This window comes from Talpa europaea (genome assembly GCF_964194135.1).
Source record: "Talpa europaea genome assembly, chromosome: 6".
In the NCBI taxonomy this organism is placed as follows: Eukaryota; Metazoa; Chordata; class Mammalia; order Eulipotyphla; family Talpidae; genus Talpa; species Talpa europaea.
Genome location: NC_140072.1, coordinates 49213632 through 49240249, shown reverse-complemented (window position 1 = coordinate 49240249; position 26618 = coordinate 49213632). Strand labels below are relative to the sequence as shown.

General features: G+C 37.6%; 1 protein-coding gene across 4 annotated transcripts in view; it reads left to right on the top strand.

Annotated features, from left to right (window-relative positions):
* The window catches only part of CTNNA2 (catenin alpha 2), a gene marked incomplete at both ends in the record, with an annotated part of 953627 nt that overhangs the window by 862887 nt on the left and 64122 nt on the right, over positions 1 to 26618 (top strand). For all 4 annotated transcript variants that reach the window (XM_084235606.1, XM_084235605.1, XM_084235604.1 and 1 more), the window contains one exon: positions 18275 to 18426. In XM_084235606.1, the coding sequence (XP_084091732.1) occupies positions 18275 to 18426 (152 nt within the window). The remainder of the gene's footprint in view (positions 1 to 18274; positions 18427 to 26618) is intronic.

The following is a 26618-nucleotide window of genomic DNA, read 5'->3' as shown; positions in this document are numbered from 1 at the left end:
GCCCTTCCTTGCAGTGATTGGATACTCTCGGGGACTTAAGTAAAAGCACTCTCCTTATTCTGATTTCCCCATCCAGTTCTTAACAGAGAAATTGAACAAGATATTTAGATTTTAGTTTTAAGGATCTTTTGAGGATAACTAGGAAATTAATGAGACAGAAGAGAATAAAATAGTGTATACATAACTGCAGCAGAAAATACAGGAGTACACGTCAAGGAAAGGTGGATGCTAGTTGGCTAAGAACTAAAATAGCCAAAGTATATGAATTCATTTGCATCTGTCCCCAGTTGTTCTTTCTTCCCTAAACAGGACCGGTAATGTTTCTTTGAGAGGTTATTTTAAAAAATGAAAGCAGAATTTTAACTGTTAGTGCTCTGAGTACTAACCAAAATCCTTGGAAAATGTACTATTGATGGACTGTGAGGAAGCCACAGGACTGGTGCTGTGACTGTGGTGGTGCTGAGTTTTGTTGGTTATGTTTTCTAAAATGACTGCTCTTCTTGACAGTGCCACACTATGTTAAAGAGGCATATAGCTTTAAAATAAATGAAAACTGCCCTATGTGTTCCTAACTCCCAAATTCCTACCTGTAGGGCTAATGTTTTTGTTTCAGATTTTGGAAAAAAAAAATCTTGTCATCATTGAATCAATCACTTTTCTATGTAAACTTATCAAATTTTGTCCTGAGAGGACACTTTAATTTGGGGAGAGAACATGGGGGTAGTAGGTAAGGAAGGGAATATGCCGAGAGGCAGCTTGTGGAAAAGTTTTGACATGGAAGATAAAATGTCAACTTTGCTTTTGTCTTGACACAACCTACCGTGTTCTGGCCAGTTTTATATCTGAATTGTTACATTCAAGATCTTAAGGCATTGTATTATAGACATTTTAGTCTATAGTAAATTCTTAGTCTCAGCAATTCTTTCTTGAGGGAGGGAAATGGCTCCTCTTTATTATAAGACACTTAGCAACATCCCCGGCCTCTGCCCAATAGGTGCTTGTAGGAACTCTTTCCACCCCCACCCCAAATGGGGTCTTAACCAACAGTATCTGTCGATACTGTCATATGTCTTAAGGTGTGGAGAAAACAACTTCCATTGAGAATAGAGAATATCTGCTCTAAAAGGAAGAAATATTCCCAAATAAGGATATGATTAAAGGGAAAAGTGATGCCTAAGTACTGTGGCCATAGGATGAGAGTAGAGTACAAAGCAGAATCTTAAAAGCAGGCATGAGCTAAAGTCTTCACTCAGCTTTATGATGCTTCTGAAGGCATTTGCACACACAGGCTAGCCCCCTGTTTAGACAGGTAAATGATGTTAGCGTGAGTCTCTGTAGAGAGACTCCCACTTTACCACCTGGATGCCTTTGCTGAGTGTCTAGTTATTAAGAGCGATCCAAAGAGTGACGAAACATTCTGTAGTTTATTTCCCATGGCTTATTTTACTCCCTCAATAAAGATAATATTTTGTTAATGGTGTTTATCGTATTAATAGAATACTGGTAGGTTTGAGAGAAAAATTTTGTGGACTATTAATATGCTAAAATAAATGGGCAGCATTATATAAAAATTACCTGTTTTTATAAAACTAATCTAGGCTGATGAAAACACAGTATACTCAATCTCCAGAAGATGCATTAAATACTTAGACAGCATGTTTGATGGGCTCTTCAATAAAACCTGAATTATAACAAATTGTCAACAGCTTGGTACTAAGTGCATGCTTGACCAAATCCATCTTTAGAGAGCTCATTTACAAAGGCAGGTTGCTGCAGAAGGTGAGGGGGGTGAAAGTATATTCAGTGATATCATATTTAGATAGAGAGTAGTTCATTCTTCATTGAAGGGATTATATTAAAATGTCATTCCTGCAAATTTGATAGCTGATGCAAATTTGTGGCAATATGAATGTGATCAGGTTGAGAGATATTTGAGATTCTGCCAGCAGTTCCTTCTTTAGAGGGGACAGAAAAGAGAAATAGAATAAGTATTTTTAATGAGGATTCTATATTATTGTATACTCTGTGTAAGGAGACTAAAATTCCATCATTTTGGGGAAAGTATCAGACAAAGTGTATAACTTTATTTTTTCTTTTTTATGATAGTTTAATGCCCACAGCAAAGTTGAGGGGAAGGTACAAAACTTTCCCATATTGAAACAACCCAAATGCCCCAAAATAGATGACTGGATCAAGAAGATGTGGTACATATACACAATGGAATATTACTCAGCAATCAAAAAAGATAAACTCATGCAATTTGCAGCAACATGGATGGAGCTGGAAGGGATCATGCTCAGTGAAATAAGCCAGGAAAAAAAAAAAAAGAAAAATACCAATGATCTCACTCATAGCAGGAATTTAGAAATCCTAAATAAGGGACCAGGAAAAAGACGAATTAATACAAAGTAAAAATCAAAATCAAGAAGCAACTATAAACCAGAGACACACTACGGAGGGCAGGGGGAGAAAGAGGAAGGATTTGGGTCAAAATAAGGGGGTGCAATTGTATGGGTAATATAATCAAAATGAAAATGCATACATTGTGCAAAAATGGAAAATATATTATATTCTCCTTTACTCCACACATACATGGCTTCTCCATTATCAGAGTGGTACATTTGTTAGAATGTGCGAGCCTACATTGATAAATCACAATCACTCAAGTCCATAGTGCATATTCCAGTTAACTCTTGGTTTTATATATTCTGTAGGTTTGGACTAATGTATAATGACACACATCCATCATTATGGTATCACACAGCATATTTTTTATGGCTCTACAAATCCACAACACTGAATCTATTTATCCCTCTCCTCCTCCCAACCCCAGGCAACCACTGCTCTTTTCACTGTTTCCATAGTTTTGCCATTTCCAGAATGTCATATATTTGGAATCATACAATATGTAGCCTTTTCATTTTTGTTTCTTTGACTCAGTAGAGATGGTTGTAAATTTTACTTTCATGGTTCTGTATGCAAAGGCTTTATAAAAATGAGATTTCCCCCCCATTTCTATATATTTTGCATGGAAAATATAAGAGGATAAACTAGTGGAAATCACCCAAGCTGGATATAGTAATATGTGGGAATAGCTGTATTGGTACAAATCCAGATGAGGGACCAGTAAAATATAATTCTTTGATTTTGATCAACTAATGTGTCCTTAAATTATTTAATGCATCTGGGCTTCAGCTTCCCAGTAATCCTGATGTTGTGTTATCCAGGGATAGTAGTCTATGAGTCAGCTTCCTTGTGACTGCACTGAGAATGGTCAGGATTTGCCCATGAATCCTCTGTTCCATGGAGATGAGTCTACTCATTATTCTCCAGGTCAACACATCCATACTACTAACACACCCATACTGGCCTCCCCTGTGGCGCAGCGGTTGAGCGCCGGGTTGCGAGGCTGCCCGCAGCCTCTGCAGCGCCGGTTTGATCCCCGGCCACAGGGCGAGGGTCCCACATGGCACGCAGACCTCTCCTGCCACCCGCTGCTCCCCTCAGCAGTGTACCTCCTCACTCTGCCTATTCTACTCTCTGCTCTGGCTCTGGTGAATTCTCTCACCCTCCCGCGCTTTTGACTGTACCCAGTACTTGAATAAACAAACAAACAAACAAATAAATAAATAAAAATAAAACATCAGATATAACACATCCATACTATAGTCTCCTTCCTATAATGTTCTCCATTTCTTCATCTTCCTCTACATCTGTGTACTCAACTTATACTGTAAGAGCTGGCCAAAGTCTCAGTTGGAGACAACAAGGAACTCCTACCAAAACATTTAGTATGTCCTCTTCAGTGTAACTGTTCCTCAACTAGATTGTCAGTTCCTTTAAGAGCCTCAGACCTTAGAACAGTGTTATCACATAACTGGCATTTAACATGTAAGCCTTGATTAAATGAACACAGAAAAATTAGGATATGACTTTTTTTTTTCCTCTTTTCAGTAGCAAATGTGTCCACTAGCTGTCTCAGGCTTATAGCCCAAAAATTCCTTTGTAAATAGACTTTTTTAGCTCCCACTTTTTATATATCAAAGGGGCTCAATCTGCTTGGCTACTTGGGGTATGCTTACTCAGTGTGTATTGATTTACTTTGCTAGAGTGATCAAGTTTTGATGATAGGTGGATCACTCAGACCGCTCTTTTCTCTATGTGTTGGTGTATGTGCAGATAATGATGAGATCAGTATCAGAAGAATGTAGTAAGACGATCTCAATGGGAAGACAAAAAAGACTAGATATTGTAGATAGGAAGTATCATTAAAATCTAAGTCACTTTGCAATACTGATCTTGAAATTATGAAAATAATGAATTTCAACAGAAGTTGTAATGACAAATTGTTCAGCCTAGACATCCTAATATATTCTATTTTAAATGTATTTTAATATAACTCTTACTATTGGTATAAAGTATTTTATTTATCTAAAAGGTAAACGTGATAGTATTTGGAGGAAATGTCTTATTTTGGTTGTAGTAATCATGGGAAGTCAGAGGTATAGGAGGAATAAGAAGGAAATCCCACATAGTTCATACAAGGCAATGTGTAGTTTGCCTCAGTGTCTTATCTTTATGAAAGAAACTACATACTCTAGGTATTGTAGGGATCTCACTGATGTTTATTAATTTCCCTTATCTATTCATTTATTATTACCCTGAAAGCAAATGTAAGGTTTCCAGCCTACAGAAAGTTATTACTTACAAAAACAACCATGCCGGATCTACATGCCTCATTTTCCCTCTCAAAGAAACATGATGAGGACATATAAATTCTACACATGCAAATCAAGTCCATACTACAAGTGAATAACCACAAAATTATGAATCCATACATGTTCAGATATCTTAGTACAAGAGACTGTAGAACTGTCTGAGAAAATACCAGCTAAGATAAGATACACAATTTTAGCCTGAAAATAAGTCTTTGATGTGCCAGTGGAGATGGGATAGGATGGACACAGGATGATTCAGAGCTACATACTTATATGCCATATGCTTAAGCAACACAGTGGACAGACAATACTCTCAGACAGTAGTGTCATTTTGTCCAAGTATAACTAAGGAAAGAAATAAATCGCCAGTTCTGCATTAGTCGCAACATGAAGTTAGAATTCTGTGGCCCACAAGGGGATAGGATAATTCTTTGTTACTTCAGGGCATCAAGGCCCAGCATCTGTGGCCACGGCAGTGGCATAGCAGCAGGTCCTGCATGTTCTGCCTAGCAGGGCCTGTGCTGGGTCTACTGTAGTTGGTGGCCGGGATTATTAATTGTGCACAAGTGAGACAACTGGCAGTTCCCTTCATCCAGAATCTCTGCCACAGTAGAGATCAAACACATTAGGTATTTGATCAGAGATGGGAAGAATCTGCCAGCAGTGACTTGTTTGGGAGCACATGTGCGGTAGTCAGAAACAGTTTGGTTAGGAAAGATGGAAAGCTTTGCTGTAGCATGTGAAATAATAGATGGATATAAAAATCAGAAGTTCTGTATATTTCTGGTCCCCCAGAATGATCTCCTCATCTGCTTTTCCTTTTTGCATTTTACCTTTTCTTTCGCACTAGTTGGTTTCTTCCTTGTCAATAAATCCTCTCTCTAAACACACCAGCCAATCCTGCTCGTCTGTTCTCCCATTACTATAATTACATATGCCACTGTTAGGCACTTACCATAACTACTTTTTGTTGCAATGTCTTAATGTGCATCTCTATATTTTGCCTACCTTTATATTGAGCAGGATTATATGTACGTATTTCTTCCTAATTAAATTTTAACATATTGAGATCTAAGACCACCCTTACATTTTCTCCAACTTATTATTGTACTATATTTTAATCCTTTTAACTCACTATTTCCAGATTTAAATTTATCAAGCTATAGTTCTAATCAATGTAAGTTAAATAAGGCATCATGTTTAATTATTTCTTACGATTCAAAATTTAATGTTCTATCTTTTCCCCTTTTAAGCCATTTATGATTATTTTTGAAATGCTTATTTTCAAATAAAGGAGAACTTTCCAAGCAAGCATTTTCTTTCCCTTGGGAGAGGAATTTGTGTCTAGACAAGAGCAGATGGATTCTCCCTGATTCTCTCAGGGTAGTTACCATGAATGGAATTCAGAGGATTTTTTTCTCCCTTCTTCTAGACAGTCCTTTTTCATCTTTCATCAAACAATTCAGCTCATGGGTTATGTATGGCCTTCTGGAACTTGAATTTTATTTTGATGTTTGAAATGTACATTATAATTTTCTAAACATGAATTTATAAAAATGGCAGCCTTTAGGAACCCCCACAGTAGGAACAGATGACTGACTCTGATGGAAGAAAGTCTAAGAATACACACAGGAGAAGAAAATTAGGACTATCCAGGACTAGGCTGATGGTTGTGTAGAGTGGTAGAAAAGTTGACCAACAAGGAATATGGAATACATTAGTAGAGCTACCTGTCCTTGATCATAGATTGCAGATCCAGCCATTTAATAATCTGATTAAAATTTATCTCGAAAAAGCACAATTAAATGTTTGCAGTGTGTCATTAGTTTAAAAACAGTAAAATTTGCACTAGAGAAAATACTTTTTGTATACTGTCTACCTTATTATAAAAAAAAATTTGAAGTCACTTTATGGAAACTTCAAAACCAATCCATCAACTAATATAAAATAAAGTGGTATAAGTTTAAGATAGAAGGAAATCATTTCCTAAGAATATTAAACAGGCAAGAATTCTGGAAATTTTGTTTCAGTTACGCTAGGGAAACTAGTTTTGTTTGTTGTCAGCGGTAAGCTTTTTAGTAATGTCTTTTAAAATTTCTCTTTCCAAATAGACTGGATGAGGTCATATTGGAATACAATGTTTATCACTGGTCTTTTTGGCAATCAAATTAAAAAGGAGAATTACACCAGTGACTTTATAAGCTCTTGTCCAGAGGGCAGATCTTGTAGGAAATTCACTATTAAAAATGCAGAACCTTTAGAGGGATGTTACTGCCAATGAGACAGAAGGATATAAAAGTGGGGGATACTCTGTTGTTGTTTTTTTTTAGAAGAAATTGCACCAATTTCTCAACTTTCAGAGATTTCATTGATCCTGTCTTCAGTTGAGTTCATTCCCACAAGGTTTACTTTTTGGTGATGAATTATATTGTTGTGTCTACAAGTTCTATCTAAATGAAACTGGATGGTTTTGCTTGCTATAGACAAAAAAGATTTTTAGATGGGTAGACAGAGTGTCATGGTGTGAAGATAACTAGAAGAAACATTTGTTATAAATCCTTCATATGTCAGGCATCATGATAGGTGTTATCCATATATCACTCTATTTTGTATCTTCAAAGTAAGATCATATTTTTTTGTCATTTTATCAACTCAGTGGCTAATGTATCACATATAATTATATAGGAAATTACATAAAAATTTATTGAATGTATTACCTCTAATTTTTTTATAAAACAATGTGTAGCCTTCATCCCTCTTTTATACTTGAGTAAACTGATGCTCAAATTAACTTTCACATAATCAAACATCAGGATTTAATTATATATAGGGCCAGGAATGGGCCAGAGGATAGGTTTTCTGATCCAGCAGACCGGGTAAAGGAGGAGTCCTGGAGCCCTCAATGGTTTTTGCAGGCCTTTTATTGGGATTTACCCAGTATGCAGCAGGCAGGGATTCTGGGCGGCCAGAAGGCTAGCAGGCCTCCCAGCCCCCAGCTGGTCTTCACTCTATCTGGGATCTCTGGTGATCTCTGCTTCTGCTTCTTTGCTTCTCTCTTGGCTTCTTTCTCGGCTTCTACTGGTGTCCCCGTGATGCCACCCTTAAAAAGCACAGTCTCAGCCCAGGTGAATCCCATCTTCCTATGCCCACACCCTACTCCAGGTGCCCGCCATCAGGCATGCATTCAGGACCGCAAGGATCCATCACCTATCCTGATGGCGGGAGGGTAGAAAAGCCTGACATTTTTCCTTACCCTACAATTATATTTTTGTCTTTTCCCAATAAATAGGCCAAAAACCTAGGGCAAGCATAGTTACTACAGTTAAGCAGATATTTTAATATATCTTGCAAACAAATTTTTTACTGGTATTTCTACTTAAGGCATAGCATACTCAATTAGTTATTTATCTCTATAAAGCAATTAACCCCAATGCTTAATGGATTAACATGACAAATATTTATTATTTTATAGCTTCTGTGGGCCAGGAAGCTGGGCCCAGCCTGACTAGATGCCACTTCCTTAAGACCTCTCATGAGGCTGCAATCCAGGTGTCAGCCAGGGATCTGACCATCTCAAGGATCAATTTGCGAAGCATCTAATTTCAAACTCATGTGGTTGTTGGAAGGCCTCAATTCCTCATTTGTTAAGGGATTTTGGACCCTTCCTGGTCTGTTACTTTTCATGTAAAAAGTACATAGAACAATTGACTTCCATCAAAGTGAGCAAGTGAGAGAACAAAAATCACAGAATATGGAAGCCAACATATTTTTATAATCTAGTCTCAGCATTGATTTCCCATCTCCCCTTGCTCTATTGTATTAGTTCAACATAAGTCACTAGTTCCAGCGTACATTCAAGGTGAGAGGATCACTGCAGGGTAAAGAAAAAATGTCAGGCTTTTATGCCCTCCCACCATCAGGATAGATGATGGATCCTTGCAGTCTGAATGCATGCCTGATGGCAGGCACCTGGAGTAGGGTGTGGGCATAGGTAGATGGGATTCCCCTGGGTTAAGACTGTGCTTTTTAAGGGCGGCATCACGGGCATGCCAGTAGAAGCCGAGAAAGAAGCCGAGAGAGAAGCAAGTGAAGCAGAAGCTGAGAGAAGGCTGGAGAGCCCAGAGTGAAGACCTGCTGGGAGCTAGGAGGCCTGCCAGCCTACCGGCTCCCTAGCGCCCCTGCCTGCCATGTACCTGGTAATCCCAATAAAAAACCTGCAAAACCACTGAGGACTCTGACTCCTCCTTTACCCAGTCTACTGGATCCTAGAAAACCTGCACAGTGTCCTGTTCCTGCCCCTACAATCACTCAGGCTATGAATACCAGGAGGGAGGGGATGTGGGGTCCCATCTAAAGGTAGGAGAGAAAAGAGCAATGACATCCCTAGAGAAAAATCTCACTTGAGTAAGGTTTAGAGATTTGAACATTAATCTCAGAATATTAGGAGAAGCTTTGTAACCAGTGATGGTGAAAGTCATAACTAGGAATAGAGTGAGTGTGTAAAACCAGGGTCAGAAGTAAAAGGTCTGAATAATGCAGAAAATCCTAGCCTAGTGTTTCAATAAGGTTCTGGTCACATGTAGAAACACCTTTACATATAGTGGGGAGTTCTTGCCTCTTTAAATTACATGTAATAGTTCAAAATCCAAGCAACTGTGAAAAAATCCTGAGTTCAGGACCTTGAGGGATCCCTGTTAAAAGGTGGGGGAAGGAGACCCTAGAAAAACATCCTTTAATAACTTAAACATGATGAAGTTCTTTGCTCAAACTATTGAACCAACATAAAATGACTAGCTTCTAGGCTTTGTCCTCCATTATTTTTAAGTGATGTGAAAGCTACAAATGTTTGTAGCTTCAGTTTGCTTTAGTTCTACTTCTGCACTGCGTATGACTTAGAGCTTCTGTCTCAAACAGGCTCATTCTTCCCTAATTATGTTTGTGGATCTAGATGCTCAACTATCAAGGCAACTTAGAACCTTGCAAACACCAGCCACTCAAATTTCCCTTTGAGTAAATTCAGATTACCAATATTTTACAGTATATTCTCCTTTCATATAGCAGGTACTGAAATAATATTTTGTTCAATGTTGTTTTGCTATAATATTGAAGGGGAAAATTCCCGGTCTGTGCTTGAACAAAATGTTATTCAACGACCTACTTTTGTTGTATGTTGTTTTGGTTAAAGTCTCAGTTTCCAAGAACCTATCAGCCTATTATAGAAAGTCCATGAAGCCAGGACTTTCTGTAGTTTCTTCTTTTACCTAGTGTCTTATTGCAGGCCACTTGAATAAAATCTCTTAGCAATATCTGATGCTAAGTATTTTGGATAAAGAATGTTTAACCTATAGAAAAGTGTTTAACATACAAACAGGAAAGTACTTTCCTGCTGTAGGGGAACATTGCAGTTGTCCTCCAGAGTCAGCTCAAATTAGTACTTCTTGGCTCCAGTTACACTAACACCTAATTATTTACCTAACTCCAACTGTTAAAATGGAGGCATAATATCAGTCTGTGATGGGGGGGTGTATAATGTGCTAATTACTATGGCATTTACCACATTCCATCCTAGTCCTGATATTTTATTCTCTTTCCAGATATTTCCAGATGTTTTCATTCTTATTTTTCTATTTTATGTTAACATTTATTACAATGGTTCTTTCTCCAGAACAGGATCCTTGTCTATTTTCTCTTCTCTAGCCCTGGTAATAAATTTTGTTTAAAGGAACACACTCAAGAGTCTGTTGACTAGTTGCATCAACACAACTGGTAACCCCTGTGCCTGGTTAGTTTGACCTTGGTAACTAGTAAAGAATATACAGTGAACCTTCCTTGTTCTCAGTGCTGAATCCTCTATTCAAATAGTCTTGAAAAAATTCTGAAATCAGGTTTCTGAAAGGTCCATAGAGACCAAACCTAGGATGCCCACTAACAACTTGGTTAATGACTCATAAAACTCTTCAATAAAATTACTGAGCTAATATGAAGTAATGGACAAAAAGAGACTTAATATGTGAGATATAAAGTGCTCAATTTGTCCCTGAAATACTCTAACAACTAAGTTCCTTCCTATATCTTATTCTTTCTTACCTTCTCCCAACTGGATCAATCAGCTGCACCAGAAGCATGAACTTATGATGAAAGAATGAAGACATCTCTGCCTAAGCATAAATGGTGGAGTCCTAAGTGAAGCAGTTCACAGGCAGAAATGTCAAAAACCCTAGAGTTCACTGAACACTCTAATAACACATGCATAATTAGAATGTTATAAAACTATGAAGAGCTGCCAGTTTGGGGGTGTCTGGATATTAAGGAAGTCTTCACAATGACATTTGATTCTAAACTGGATATTTAATATTGGGGGGGGGATTCATGTGGACCAAAGAGAAAAGAAGTTTCTTTATGAAATAAGTCAATAATGGACACATAGGTATGGTATGGTATGTTTCTATGTTGTATCTGAAAATAAAGACGTAAATCTGTCTAATTGGAAATTTGAGTATGTGTAGGAACAGGTGGGGAAGACAGAATCAAGAACTATTGGCAGGTGTTTTTTTTTGCATCTTGAGAGAGAGATTTTATAGTTCCCTCTGTCTTAAACTGGTAGTCCTTAGAGTATTTAAAACTGTCCATGGGCCTTTTAGATAGTTACTTGGCCATTTATTCCCACTCCCTCTAGTTAACCTTGGATTTTCCTTTATGCTTGTTAGCAGTCCTATTTGCATCGCTACCACAACTCCTCATTCATTTCTGACTGGTCCTGTGCTCTGAAATTTCACCTCTAAGTCTCTCAGGAGGATTCAGTCCAGATCTTCCTCACCTCTGGTTCAGGATCTCGATCAACACTACAGTGAGGCGACCTTGATTCTTACATGCATACTTAATGCTGATTTCATTACTCATGGAATGTCATCATCTTGTGGCCCATTGTGCACCCTGCATACAAAAGTATAGCTAGAATTTATAAGTTTATTCCCAACTTTGATCATTCTTTCAGGGCATAAGCTATTAAGAGCAAGACAGTATTTCTGATAAATAACACTAAAGTGGTGTCTACATTTTTAGATGTAATTCAGAAAGTGGAAAGGAACTTCTATTTATATAATCCTATATCAGAAACCCTGTTAATATATAATGTGCAAATCACAAAGGCAAGGCTGTATTTTGTTCTAATTAGTGGGAAGCAGAAGCAACATCATATTTGAAGTGGTTTGAATTTTTTTTTCTATCTCAGAATTATTTTTGAGGCATCTAATTTTTTCAGACACTGCCAAAGTGTTATAAGATTTCATAGTTAGGGCTTCCCCAGTGGCGCAGCAGTTGAGCGCTGGACTGCGAATCTGCCCGCAGCCTCTGCAGCGCCGGTTAGATCCCCAGCTGCCGGGCGAGGGTCCCACATGGCACACAGACCTCTCCTGCCATGCCCACTGCTCCTCTCAGCAGTGTACTTCAGTCCTTCTGCCTGTTCTGCTCCCTGCTCTGGCTCTGGTGAATTCTCTTATCCTCCCATGCTTCTGACTGTCCCCAGTGCTTGTACAAATAAATAAATAAACAAACAAATAAATAAATAAATATTTTTTAAAAAAAAAGAATTCATAGTTAAACTAATGTCTTAGGTTCTGTGAAGACAGGCCATGGTTCTATAAACTTCTGTTTTTCTATCTTATCCATTTATAAAAATCAACACAGGATAAAGCTAAAATAGGAAAGAAAGCAAAGTTATATTGGTTAAAGAGCAGTAGCCATTTACCAAGCCCTTTGTAAGATTCAGTGTACTTTGGAGCAACTACAAAGGTTTTTCTGAAGGAGCAGACCCAAAAAAACGCTGGCTTATAGTGGGAGAAATAGATTTCTTGTTGGGTACAGCAAGTAAAATGAAGAGTTCAATTCTAGCTTGGAGTATAATAATGCCAATGGAATATGAAGGCTAAATTGTACTCTGAGCCCCATTTAAAAAGGATTCAGCAATCCTGCCCCCACTATTTTTTCCCCTTGGAAGTGTTAGTTTTTTCCACCCAATTTTTTCATAAAAGGAACTTGTTTTTGCCGCTTTTGATAATGTCACATCAACAGTACAGTTCCTAAATCTCTCTAGTGACATTCAGCAAATAGAATCCCTTATCCAAACTTGGGGTTTTGATACTGGGCATGTTTTGGGTCCCAGAGCTGCCTCATGAAATTCTGTTATGTTTTAGCTTTCCACTCTCTCCCTTAGGCATAGAATCAGGCATAGTGGCTGGTGGACAAAGATGACATGTCATCTCCTGCATTTCCTTCTAACTAAATAATCTACTAAATAATATTCAAGGTGACCTTACATAAACCAAACAAAGCATCACCATAACTCTTTAGACTCCATCAACATTGTTTATGCAAAAAAGAGGTGTGTGCATGGGAGCTGAATCTACTGCATGAGAACTGTCTCACTCAACTATCCAGCTGGCAGTTGTGAATTTCAAATAGTAAGCATTTGATTACAGTCACAGTTTTAGGGACTTCTTTGTTTAATAGACCTGATCAAATTGGTTCTATTATGCTCTGGGTCATGAGGTTTACAACTTTATTTTTTCGAATCTTACTCTGTAAGAAGGCTACCCTGGATGGTAATACATTGGCTTGCCCTGGATTGCTCTTTAAATATTTGAATTATGAAAAGATATAAGAAGGAAAAAAAGATTAATATTAATTGATACCCTGATTGTATCCTGTGGTTAACAAATACAAATTTTTTACCTAATCTGGTTCATAGTTTTGTTAAGACTTGAGATAACGTGAAGCTTCCTTAAGACCTCTACTTAATCACATGCTTCTCCTTGTCCTCTTAAAGGTGTTACACTTAAGGTCTTACATATCTTTTTAGAACATGTGTAATAAAAAGTCATGTTTTAATAAAGCATAGTACTATTTTGTATATTTAAATTTCTCACACATGACATTTCTTTTCTGTTTGCTTTCCCAGTCAACACCTTGACCTTTCGACTTCTCATTCTGATATATGGGCTGTCTCCTCTTTCATATCCCTAAGTCTGGGGACTCCCTGGTGGCACGAGGGGTTGAGCACAGCACTATGAAGCAATATACAACCTCTGCAGCACAAGTTCAATCCCCAGCAGTTCAGGGAGCCAACACACAAGGCACAACAGACCTCCCCTGTCTCATCCGCTGTTCCCCTCAGCAGTGTATTTCAGTCAGTCTGCCTGTTCTGCTCCCCACTCTCTCTCCAGTGACTCCTCTTACCCCTGCACCTCTGGCCTGTACCCCAGCTCTTATATGCATAAATAAATCCTTAAAAAAATAATATCCCTAATACCATTTTGTGCCCCACCCAGAGGTAGTGTCCATGAACCTGGAGTGAGCAGGTCACGATGCTGGCACCTCTGAGTTGAAAGACTCAAAATAGACCTGGGAGAGAGTCAATTGAAAGAGATCCCTCAAAGCCATTATTTTAATTCCCAGGTTTTATATAAATTTTATTAACTCTTAAAATATACAACCTCAAGAAATAGTTGTAACCAGAGACACACAAAGATGGTACTGAGGCTCCAATGTCTTCAGTCCTGTTAATCTGTGGCTCTTTAGAAGTAAGTATTTGGCAATGCCTTGGCTAATGCCCCAGCTAACTGGTTTGGTTTAGAAAATTTCATTTTTCTTGATTTGCCATAAGTGTTTGCTAAGGTTACTATATCCTTTTTCTTACTCCTTTCCAGTAGAAAGGTCCCATTTCTTCACATACTCAGTAAAATAGACATTATTAGACTTTAATTTCTTTGCCAATCTCACCTATATGAAACACCATGCTTTACACTGTAATTTTTCCAATTACTACTAAACTCAAACAGCTCATGTATTTCATATATAATGTGGAGCTTCTTTTCCTTAGAATTGCTTGTTCTAATATTTTGTCTACTTTTCTGTTGTTTCCTTATTGATTTGTAGGGGGAATTATCTCATGTTCATGTGTAAGATTTATTGGTTGTACCAGAGGAGTGAAATTTATGCAGCTGAATGCTGCTGATAGTATATCTATAGAGCTGCTGATGATCATCTCAGAGTTGTTGATGGCAGCATAGACATCAAGTTACTCAGAACATTCAGCTTAAGAAAGGAAGAGTGTTTAAAGTTTCATTTAAGAAAGGTATTCAGGTAAAAGTATCAAATACATACAAAAATGATTCCATGCATAAGGAGGTCAATTTCAATTATTTAGGTTTAGTCACTTAAAAGAGTTTATTCCCAATACAGTGGATAGCTAAAATGATCTGAGTTTAATGTGGTAGCTTTTAGAATTATATTTGCATTCTATTTATATTTGTAGCACTTAAATTTAATGTCCCTAAATGCCTTTTATATAAATGCAGTTCAAAAGTCCAAGTGAAAAAGTCCAAAATTATAGAAAACCAAACAGTAATTCTTTCATAGATGGAAATTCACTTCATGCATGCTTTGGTTTTGATAATTTCTGTGTAAGAATGGTTATTTTTTCCTCTAACCCTCCTTTAAAAAAATAGTTTGACTTTTCCTAGTAGTAGAAATATATTTTTCTAGGAATATTTTATCTTGAATACTCTGACCCTAGAGACTAAAGTAATTCAGCTGAGTTTCTCACTCTTAAGGATTAAAATGTATGTTAACATATCCACAGAGGATGAAAATGAGTATAAAGATGAATCAGGCATGAATGTTAAGAAATGGAAATAGATGAATTATGTCTCTTTTTATTGTTTTTGTCAATACAATGAATTGTGCTTTTGGTTTTTATTTGCCATATAACAGATAATAACTGATTTCCAAGAATCAGTGAATCACCAGAATTTTCTAAGTAGCGAGGAAAAGTATTTCAGAAACTTCTTTAGTTTACTTTCCACAAACCTCCAGTGTTCCAGTGGGTCTTCTTGTTAAAAGGGAGAGCGCTGTGCTGTGAATCTGTCCCAAGCCTCTGCAGCACGGGTGTGATTCTCGATTCTCGGCCAGCCAGGGAGAAACCCACATGGCGGGGCAGACCTCTCCTGTCTTGCCTGCTGCTCCCTTCCCTTCAGCAGTGTGCTTCAGCCTGTCTGCCTGTTCTGCTCCCCTCTCTGTCTCTGGTGAATTCTCTCACCCTCCTGCACCTCTGACCTATACAACAGTTCCTGCACATATAAACAAACAAACAAACAAACAAATAAATAAATAAATAAATAGGAGAGGTGCCAACATTTAAGAAACTTACATAAGCATCTTTTTTCATATCAAGGCAGTCCAGGTAAAAATGGAACAAAGTCAATTTCATGTTTGAACCTATTTGTCTCCTCTTTGCCTGGGCATTCTGTTAGAGTATCCTGAAATTTCTCCCTCTCCTTTTCAGTGTCCTTCCACTAGCCTCCCTCCACAGCCACCCCCTCCCTTCAGTGTCTCAAGGCCTGCATTCTCAACAAAATTGGTATGGATTGTATCATTTAATTTGCAGTTTACTATTGTGAAGTCATGTAGGCTGCAGTCTACTGCTCGCAAAATGGACTTAAACATCTGAAATTAGTTACATTTTCTTTTTTTAATATTTTATTTTATATAATTCTTACATCATTTTTCATTTTTGCACAATGTATGCATTTTCATTTTGGTTATATTCTCCATACAATTGCACCCCCCCCTTATTTTGACCCTAATCCTGCCTCCCCCCCACCCCCCATAGTGTGGCTCTGGTTTATAGTTGCTTCTTGATTTTGATTTTTACTTTGTATTAATTAGTCTTTTTCCTGGTCCCTTATTTAGGTTTTCTAAATTCCTGCTATGAGTGAGACCATCCGGTATTTTTCTTTTTCTTTCTGACTTATTTCGCTAAGCATGATCCCTTCTAGCTCCGGCCATGTTGCTGTAAACTGCATCTGTTTATCTTTCTTGATTGCTGAGTAATATTCCATGGTGTATATGTACCACATCTTCTTGATCCAGTCATCTATTTTTGGGCATTTGGGTTGTTTCCATAGCTTAGCTGTTGTAAATAGTGCTGCTATAAACGTAAGGGTGCAGGTGCCCTTTGGAATTAATGTTTCTGTGTCATTTGGGCAAATACCTAGGAGTGGAATTGCTCACAACTCTAATGACAAAGGACTGATCACAAAAATCTACAAAGAGCTGATGAGACTCAACAACAACAAAGAAAATAATCCAGTCAAAAATGGGCAGAAGAGCTAAAAAGAAACTTCTCCAAAGAGGAAATGCAAATGGCCAAAAGGCATATGAAAAAATGTTCAACATTACTTGTAATCAGGGAAATGCAAATCAAAACTACAATGAGATACCATCTTACACCAGTGAGAATGACACATAATAATAATAATAATAATAAAAAAACTAGCAACAACAAATGTAGGTGAGATTGTGGAGAAAAAGGAACTCTCCTACACTGCTGGTGGGAGTGCAAACTGGTCCAACCACTATGGAGAGCTGTGTGGCAATTTCTTGACCTACTAAACATAGAGCTTCCACATGATCCAGCAATTCCACTCCTAGGTACATTTTCTTTTATTAAGTTGTCAGTCATATACATGTTCATTCGATTTTGGGGTTACATTTCTATTCATATGTGTACTTGCTTCACTCTTTCTTACCAAATGTCCTATGTTAGTGCCCTATGGCTTTCCTTCCACAGTTCCCTCTGGTCAATAGTACATTTATCACAAAGCATAAGAATGGCTTTTGTTGTGTTTTGCCAGTGTATGATTTGTGGTTACTTATTTTCCATAGATAAGTGAAAATACCCAATAACGGTATGCCATTTATTGACTTAGTTCTCTTAGGCTGATCTCCTCAAGGTCTATCCATTTTGTCCAAAAAGGGACTAGTTCATCTTTTTTAATAGCTACATAGTATTAAGTCTATATTCCATAATTTCCTTATTTGGTTGTCTGTCATTGGGCACATAGATTGGTTCTGTAACTTAACAATTGTGGATAATGTCACTATGAACATGGGGGTACACAAGTCACTTCACATTAATGTTTTCATATTCTTTGGGTTAATACTTAGCATCTCTGGATTATATGGGATTTACATTTTTATTTTTAAGGTATTGCCACACTTTTCCTTGGAGGCTGCACCAACTTTTATCCCCACCAACAGTGGATGAATGCTTGTTTTTCAGCACATCCTTGTTGTTTCCATTGTTACTGTTTTCTGCATTCTGAGGGTCAGATGACATCTAATATATTTGTGTACATTTTGCCATTGTATCCTGCCTTAGGATAGCTAGTTTCATAGCTAGTAACTTACAGAAATTGAAATCAGCTGAGGTTACAATAGCATGATACTAGTAGTAAGACACAATTACCACAAGTTTTTGAAACCTTGGGCAGAAAACCAAACATGTTCTGTTTTACATGCCATTCCCATTCATGGAGTAATGGTTTACTTCCCGTCTTGAGGGTAATTGGTACAAAGACCACCAAACTGGATCCATCCTAAATGGGCTCTACTGAACTGTTGGAATGGCCAGATTCTGCCACCTTGACCAAAGACTAGAACAAGGGAGCTTGAGAAAAGATTGTCTAATTTGCTGCTTTTCACTTTGTTTAACCCAGTGATGCCACGCTTTGCTGAGCAAGTAGAGGTCGCCATTGAAGCCCTGAGTGCCAACGTCCCTCAACCATTTGAGGAGAATGAGTTCATCGATGCCTCTCGCCTGGTGTATGATGGCGTTCGGGACATCAGAAAGGCTGTGCTGATGATCAGGGTATGTGAGATCTCTGTCACTCAAAGCTGACCAGAGTTTCCAGTAGCAATCCCAGAGAGATACTGTGTTTTTTGTTTGTTTGTTTTTATCATTTAGTTTAACTTGGTAAGCCTTTTAGCTCCTAGTTTAGGTTGGATGGGGGCTTTTCACTTTTAACAGGGTGATTGATCACAGAGAGTGTAGGTCAGCACTGGCTGTCTTGAAGAGTGATGCCCTGCCTGATTCTTTTTTTTTTTTTAAAGATTTATTTATTTATTTATTTATTTATTTGTACAAGCACTGGGTACAGTCAGAAGTGCAGGAAGGTGAGAGAATACACCAGAGCCAGAGTGGGGAACAGAACAGGCAGACTGACAGAAGTACACTGCTGAGGGGAGGTCTGCGCACCCTGTGGGACCCTCGCCAGCTGGCGGGGATCAAACCAGTGCTGCAGAAGCTGAGGGCAGCTTCGTAGCCCAGCGCTCAACCGCTGTGCCACTGGGGAGGCCCTCTGCCTGATTCTTGCAAGCATTGTTGGCTTAATTTGATACCAACTTAGGAGTGCCCCACTATTCTCTGTGTCCTCTAGCTAATATTTTCCCAGCAGTATCAGAAAATGGTGCGATGGAAAGAATTGAAGGTTATACACTTTAGTAATATTATAATATGATCACAAAGTGATGCATAGCTATAGTCTCCTTACAACCAATAATTAAAATACTATAAATAAGAGTATATGACCTTTCAGCCAATCTACCCTACTGTCTTATACTGTCTTCTGTTGTAAGGTAGGTTTAATTACATACACAGCCTAGAAAACATATAAGTAATGTAAATATCACTTGCAACTCGGTTTGTTCATCTACGATATGCCTTCATTTGTCTCTATTAAGACACATAGTTTACCTCATTCCTCTTTAGTGCTGCATAATATTCCATTATAAAATTAGATTTATTTATTTTTGTTGCCCTTCATGTTTCTAACAGTTTCACATATTGGTTTACAAACACTTTTCTTAGCCAAAGAACTATTTCCTCAACTAAATATTCAAAAGCTCAATTGATGGCACAGATACATATATGGCTATTACGATTGAAGCAGAGATGGGGCCATGCAGTGTGATCTTAAAGTCATGTTATTCAGTAGAAAATAGAATATGGGGTCTCCCCTGGTGGCGCAGTGGTTGAGCACTGCCCGCAGCCTCTGCAGCGCCAGTTCAATCCCCGGCTGCTGGCAAGGGCCCCACATGGCACTCAGACCTCTCCTGCCACACCAGCTGCTCCCCTCAGCAGTGTACCTCGGTCCTTCTGCCTGTTCTGCTCCCCGCTCTGGCTCTGGTGAATTCTCTCACCCTCCCGTGCTTCTGACTGTACCCAGTGCTTGTATAAATAAATAAATCTTTAAAAAACAAGAAAATATGAGTCTTGTTTGTACTTTTCTGCTTTGTAATGTTATATACTTTGATAGTTGACAATGAACAACCAAAATAGATCATTTCCAGCTTATGAAATTAATTTCAGAGTTTTCATTGTTTGGTTATTTCATTGAAATATTATGTTAATACCCATGGTGATCCTCTCCTTTTGTGACATTTAGAAATACCATTGTGTAAGCCAAAGTAATACCATTAATTTGACGAAACCAAGAAAACCAACCTCCACTCACAATACAAAGCAATAACAACCTATTAATTCATTTTCTGCATGTGGCCCCTCAGATTTTAATAAGTATGTGTGCTATATTGTTCTCTCTAGACAATATATCCCTATCCCATGGCGATTTCATATACGATGCTAATTTTCCCCCATATCCTAATAGCCTTGAAATCATTCCATTAATGCAATGTGTGGTCTTTAACTTTGGCATCCAGAGAATAACACATTCTTCTAAAGTGTTCTGAGCAGGTGTAGAAGGACTTCATTAAAAAGGGTCTCTCTTTGCCCCTTCACTGACATTCATGTTTGTCGTGAAACATCTACCAAACCTTCACTTAGGAGTGCAAAAAACATCTTCTGCTCTCCTGTCCTGTATGCTAACCTGATTGTTTAAACATTAAATGTTTTCCTTAATTATTCTATGATCAATTCAAAGTGTTCAAAGCATTCCATAAATTGCATCAGGCAATAAAAGTTATACTTAACAATGAAGAGTATAAAGTTTGAATTTGGAGAATATCAATTTGGGGATGTTCAAAGATGAATTTCATGTTCTAATTTGTCCTTTTAAAACTGGTCAACTTGTGGGCCTCTCTGTTGGCACAAGAGGTTAAGACACAACCTATGAAGCTATCTGCAGCCACTGCAGCATGAATTCAATCCCTGACCAGGGAGCTACCCACATGGCACCGCAGACCTCTACTGACTTACCTGCTGCTCACCTCGGCAGTGTATTTCAGTCAATCCACCTGTTCTGTTCCCCACTCTGTCTCTGGTGAATCCTCTCACCCCCCACACCTCTGGCCTCTACCCCAGTTCTTGTCTGCATAAATAATCTTTAAAAAAATAAAATTGGTCAATTTGTTCACCATCTTTCAAGATCTAGCTCAAGTCTTCCCCCAGATTTTCTCCCTCAATAATACTAATTATTCAACTACCAATAACTTTCTGTTTATGTAAATACCAATGTTGATCCTCTAATATCTACCATAGATATTAGAGTATCTATTCTAGATATTAGATATAGTAATATCTACTATAGTATTTCCCTTTATATCTATTGTCTTCTTTATAGTGACTTTTTTTCCCCTTCCCTGTGGGATACTGTCTGTCACAGTGGTCAGTACTTGCATACGCATGTGTAGGGTGTGGGGCAGCTAGCAGATACCTAGTGAAATAAGAATATGACGGAGCAAAGTTATGAGAAGTGGTGGAGAAGGAAAGGCAGAATAGCCTGAATCAAATTAGATAATTTCTTTCCATTACACACTAACTTGTGAAATAAGGTAATAGACCATGAGAGTTATGTTTTCAAAGCATTTGGCACTAAATCCCACTATAATCCTAGAGACATCATATTCCCTCTTTTGCCATTTTTCTGCATTGTTAGCCCTCATGTTTTTGTGACAACCATTCATCTGGGAGGCCGAGGAAGTTTATAACCATCATTCATTTATTCATTCATGAGCTATAAAAAAAACATAATTTTAGATAAAATGCCGTATCTTTGTTACATGAAGTGTCATTTCTCCTCAACATTTCAAATGATTTGATCAGATGGATTTCACACCACTTAAAACTTAGAAGAGAGAAATGCACAATATGTACAAATTGTTATATTTAAAATCTTTCTCCATTCAGTGTTCACATGGCTTCATTTTGTATTTAAATCATTTCTTGGTTTGCTTTATGAATATAATGATTAAGTCTACTTTAAAAATAAAATCCCATTGTGCTAGGGCAGGAAGAAAGACAATAAGATAGAGAGTAGTTTCTTTCCCAGCACACCTGACCCATTCCCACCTAAAGGACTGATTAACCTTTGGAAAATTATAAATCATTTTTTCCTCAAAAAAAATGCAGAAAGGGCATTGAGTATCAAATTATTCATCACCTTGCCTCTCATTAATCAGCATATTAGGTGGTGATGTTGGTATCTCTGTGCTCCAGGTCAGCTCCTGGCAATTCTTTGAAGTAAACAAAGCTTGTCCTTTCTGTTACACCAACCCTGGCTTTCAGGGCCCTGCCTCTCCCCTAGAACAGGTCTACTCATCTGCCCTTCTTCCAACAGATTATTTTTTGTTTGCTTCTTGCTAAGGCATGTCCTCAGTGATCTATCAGCTACATAGGAATTTCTGATAATCCAGCACAATAATTAAAAAAATGAATAGACAAGTCTCACAGGCCAGTATACATTTGACTCTCATTATTTGAAGTAGTTATATTCTATAATGTTGCTGTGAACACTGAAGTGCTGAATGTTGAACAATTGCTCTTAGGGGCCGTGCAGGATTAGGTTCCATAAACTACTCATCACATTTCTATCAATTGTTCATGTAGCACCTTGTTTTATGTATGTTTTTAACTAAAGATAATTTATTTAATATTTTTGGTTCATTAATATCACACTCCAGGCCAATCACACTATAATTCATGCTTAAAGGAAACTTACCTAACACAAGTCTTTTCTTTGTAACCCAAACTCCTTGTACTTAGGAATACTAGATCGTGTTCCTAATCCTCCCAGTGATACTTGGAGACCATTTTAAGCAGAGAAAATCACCAATAAAAAACATGAGAATGCAAAAATATGGCACTAAATAGACTGCAAAAGGATTCTCATTTATAATATAAGAACTGAAACAAGAAGGCAGGGCAAAATGTTGATTTACCTCAGCTAAGAATGTGCACTTGGGGTGACTCAATTTTTCTTTTTTTGCCACAGTGCAGGTGTCCATGAATAATCATGAAAGTATTAAATGGGAATTACAAATACATATCAGCCAGTAGGCAAATTCACAAATAAGGAATCTACAAATAATGAAGACCAAGTATATATTTATGATACCGAGTTAAATATTTAATTTTGAAAATTGAAATAAGTGGGTAGGTTAGAAGAGGATAACACCTTGTTGCTAACATATCTGTAGGCAATAAAACAGTCATTGCTTCTCATAAGAATGACCCTAGAAAAATTCTATAATACTGATATACTAAACTTTTATAACTGGTTGTTTGAGTTTGATATTTTTGAAAGAAGAAAGGAAAGCAGTATGGCTTAGGACCAGATCTAGATAAAGGTCTATCACTTAACTTCTCATTTCCTGCACTGTGCATGAAGATGCCTTGCAGCATTGCAAGATATTTTAAAAAAATTTGAAAAGCTTGGATATCTCTCAGATACTGCATGAAATATTAACTGAAGGTAGTTCATGATTTAAACATTGGGCTGGTATGTTCCTTTTGATGACATCATATATTAGTGAAGCTGGGTTTCTGGTGGTTACTATGATAAAACAGAAGCTCAGTGGATATTCACTTGTATTCCATAAGTAGAATACAATGTACAACATGCACTAAGTTGTTGTATGCAATCAACATGATCTACTTTTGTGATCTATCTGCTTAATCAACTGTTAGGTAATATTTTATTTAGCCCTAAGGTACCACGAAAAAATTACTGAGATAATGAGAGTGCTGGAAGCAATAAAGTTTGAGCACCTGTCGCTTTACTATTTTGGGATCATTGATAGGCTTATTTCCTTTCCTTGTCTCAGTTTTCTTATCTTCAAATAAGGATAAATTTTATCTTAGCCATAAATTGCACTGCCATAGATCTGACACTCAGTAGGTTCCCAAGAAATAATTTCTTCATTCTGATGGGATGAAGTTTATATCATTAGTCAATGAAATTTTTTTTTTCAAAAAGTCAACAATATTAGCATAATTGCAGGGATTTGTGTCAGGGAACTTGTCATAGTTAGAAATTTATGGGTTGAAATGACTTTATAAACAATTTGTGAGAAAACTGATTTGTCTTTTACAGACTATTGTCATCCATACAGTCCATAAGGACCTCAGTTTGTTTTCTTAATTAATGAAGAACGATCAAGTATGATTTAAAAAAAATTAGTAACTAGATCTTGATCATTCATATCAAATTTGTTAAGTGATTACTAGATATCCCACAATCTATGAGGTGTATTGAATATAGAGAGAACAGAGCTAGACAAAACCCCTGACCTCAAGAAAGTTAGAGACCTTTAGTGGAAGACAGAGAACAAACAAGTTAAATACAAAATATTATCTATTTTTCTATGGGAGGGGAAAAAACACAAGTAATATAAAGGGGATAGAGCACTGGATTATGTAGATAATAAAAAGAGTAATCACGAGTCGGGACCAGGAAAAAGACTAATTAATACAAAGTAAAAATCAAAACCAACAAGCAACTATAAACCAGAGACACACTAGGGGGTTTGGAGGAAGGGAATGGGAGAGGAAGGACTAGGGTCAAAATAAGGGGGGGGGGTGCAATTGTATGGGGACTATAACCAAAATGATAATGCATACATTGTGCAAAAATGAAAAATGATCTAAGAATTATATAAAATAAAATATTAATTAAAAAAACAACAAAAAAGAAAAATCACTAATTAGGTGATGTTTGAAAAAATACTTGGTTGGAGAAGAAGGAAGAAATACACTAAAGCTATTAGGGGGGAGCATATTTCAGGCAGATGAAATGACAGGTGTGGCCTAAGGACCACAATGAATGAGATGGGAGGCACTGAAAACTTCTGAGTGCGAGACCATGATTTGGCTTAGAATTTGAAGGACCATGTGACTATGCCGTCGAGACTAGAATGTAAGGGGCATAGGCAGAAGCAAGGAATCAGTTGAGAGGCCTCCAGAGTAATCCAGGTTAGAGAGGCCAGTAGCCAGTCAATCCTAACTGGGACTAACTGGGATTTTGCTATATATTGGCTTTAGAAAATCATTAATGTTATTTTCTAGTTTTTAGTTCACTCCAATGGTGTACAGAGCTGTTGGGAAGTCCTTCTTACATCACCCAACCTCTCCTGCTGCACTTACCAAGCTATGTCCTCATGTTTCTGCTCCCAACAGAACTCTCATAAGTCTCCTTTAATTAGCAGAGGTGCTTGACCAACTAAAAAGTAAAACTCATCCTTATAAAAATGAATAATTCAAAAAATAGCAGCATGAGTAGGAGACACATTTACATGCAATTAGCAAACTGCACATGTACAGAACTATTTATATGGATGCTTTGGATGGGCTTGCTGCATGTTAAAGGCACAAGAAAATATTTTAAGTTTATCCATTTGCCTGGTAGTATTTGCGATGGTTAAAAGCATGGGCTAATAGTGTGTGATTATCTTGGAAAATTTACTTAATACATCTGAGCCTGTTTATACATCTTTGAAATTGGGGCTAAATTTATTTCGTTAAAATGTTGTACAGATTAAATCATTTTGCTGAATGCCTGGGCTACAGTAGGTGTTAAAAATTATTGCTGCTCATTATTATTCTTGTAGTTGTTATTAGGTGTATATTTTATTAGTAAGCTTAATAATTATCACTATCACTTGTTAATTTAGTTCATCTTTATCATTTACAAAGTATTTTAATGTACATATGATCCTAGAGTCCTGTGAGGCTGGCAGGGCCAGTAGCAATTATTATCTTTATTTTATGAATGAGGAGCTAGGGAAGCAGACCAGTTCTAAGTTACTTGCCCAAAGCATGTATCTTGGGAGCAGTGGACCTAGCCCATAAACACTCAGGTGCCCTGGATCCAGGGCATTGTTCCTATTTTTATTTTTCCTTTATTTTGGTTCCTGAGCTATAGTGTCACTTAAATCAGACCTCATCATCACTGCTCTGTGTTGCCAGGTTTTGTCATTGACTCATCTTCTAAATGCACAGATCACCAAAATGTTTGCACACATTCCTACAGGTACTGTCATCCTCTCTTTTCCTGTTGTGTGAAATTTTCCATTTTGCTTTTCTCCTTTTCAAAAACTAAAGGTGAAAAGTGCTTGCAATCTTGTCATCTCATCTGTCAGCAGAATTTACCAACTTGCTGTAATTGTTCCACAGACACGCCAGGAGAGCGAGAAATGATGAGAGATCATTTTCTGTCCACAATGAAAATACAACCAGTTATTTGAGCCAGGTTTTGCCTATTCCAGCCCTGCTTTAGTTAATAAAGTATGAGAACAAAACCTCTTTCTTCTCTCTTTCTTTTAATATGCCAATGAAAGAGAATTGAACATCTGTAGATTACAGAGTGAATGTTAATAAGGTTGATGGCAAGAGGGAAGAACAAGAGGGATATGCCAAAGCTTGGGAAATTACTAGGCATGATGTGATATTGGCATGAAGGACCCCATTTTATGCCTGTCTGCCCAATCTCAAGGCTTCATCAATAACCACACCTGATTAATTGCACCGAGGTAGCCAAACAAACCAGCAGAATAAAAAATGTGCCCTTTTGGATGGGGAGTGGGCAACTGCATCATCAGTATAACTTGTAATCTGGAAGACAGAGCCCTGGGAGGTGGGGCTACTATGTGCAAAGAGGCAGTTTTGTGGGTGACCATCACTTTTCAGGCTAATGGCAATCGAGGTGGGGAATCTCACATTAAATGCACTGTCTTCCTATACTCCCCTTCCCTGCATCCTGCCCACCTTCTGAGTTCATCCTCTTACAATTAAGAGAGCTTGATAGTTTCGAATAAATGCTTTTAACT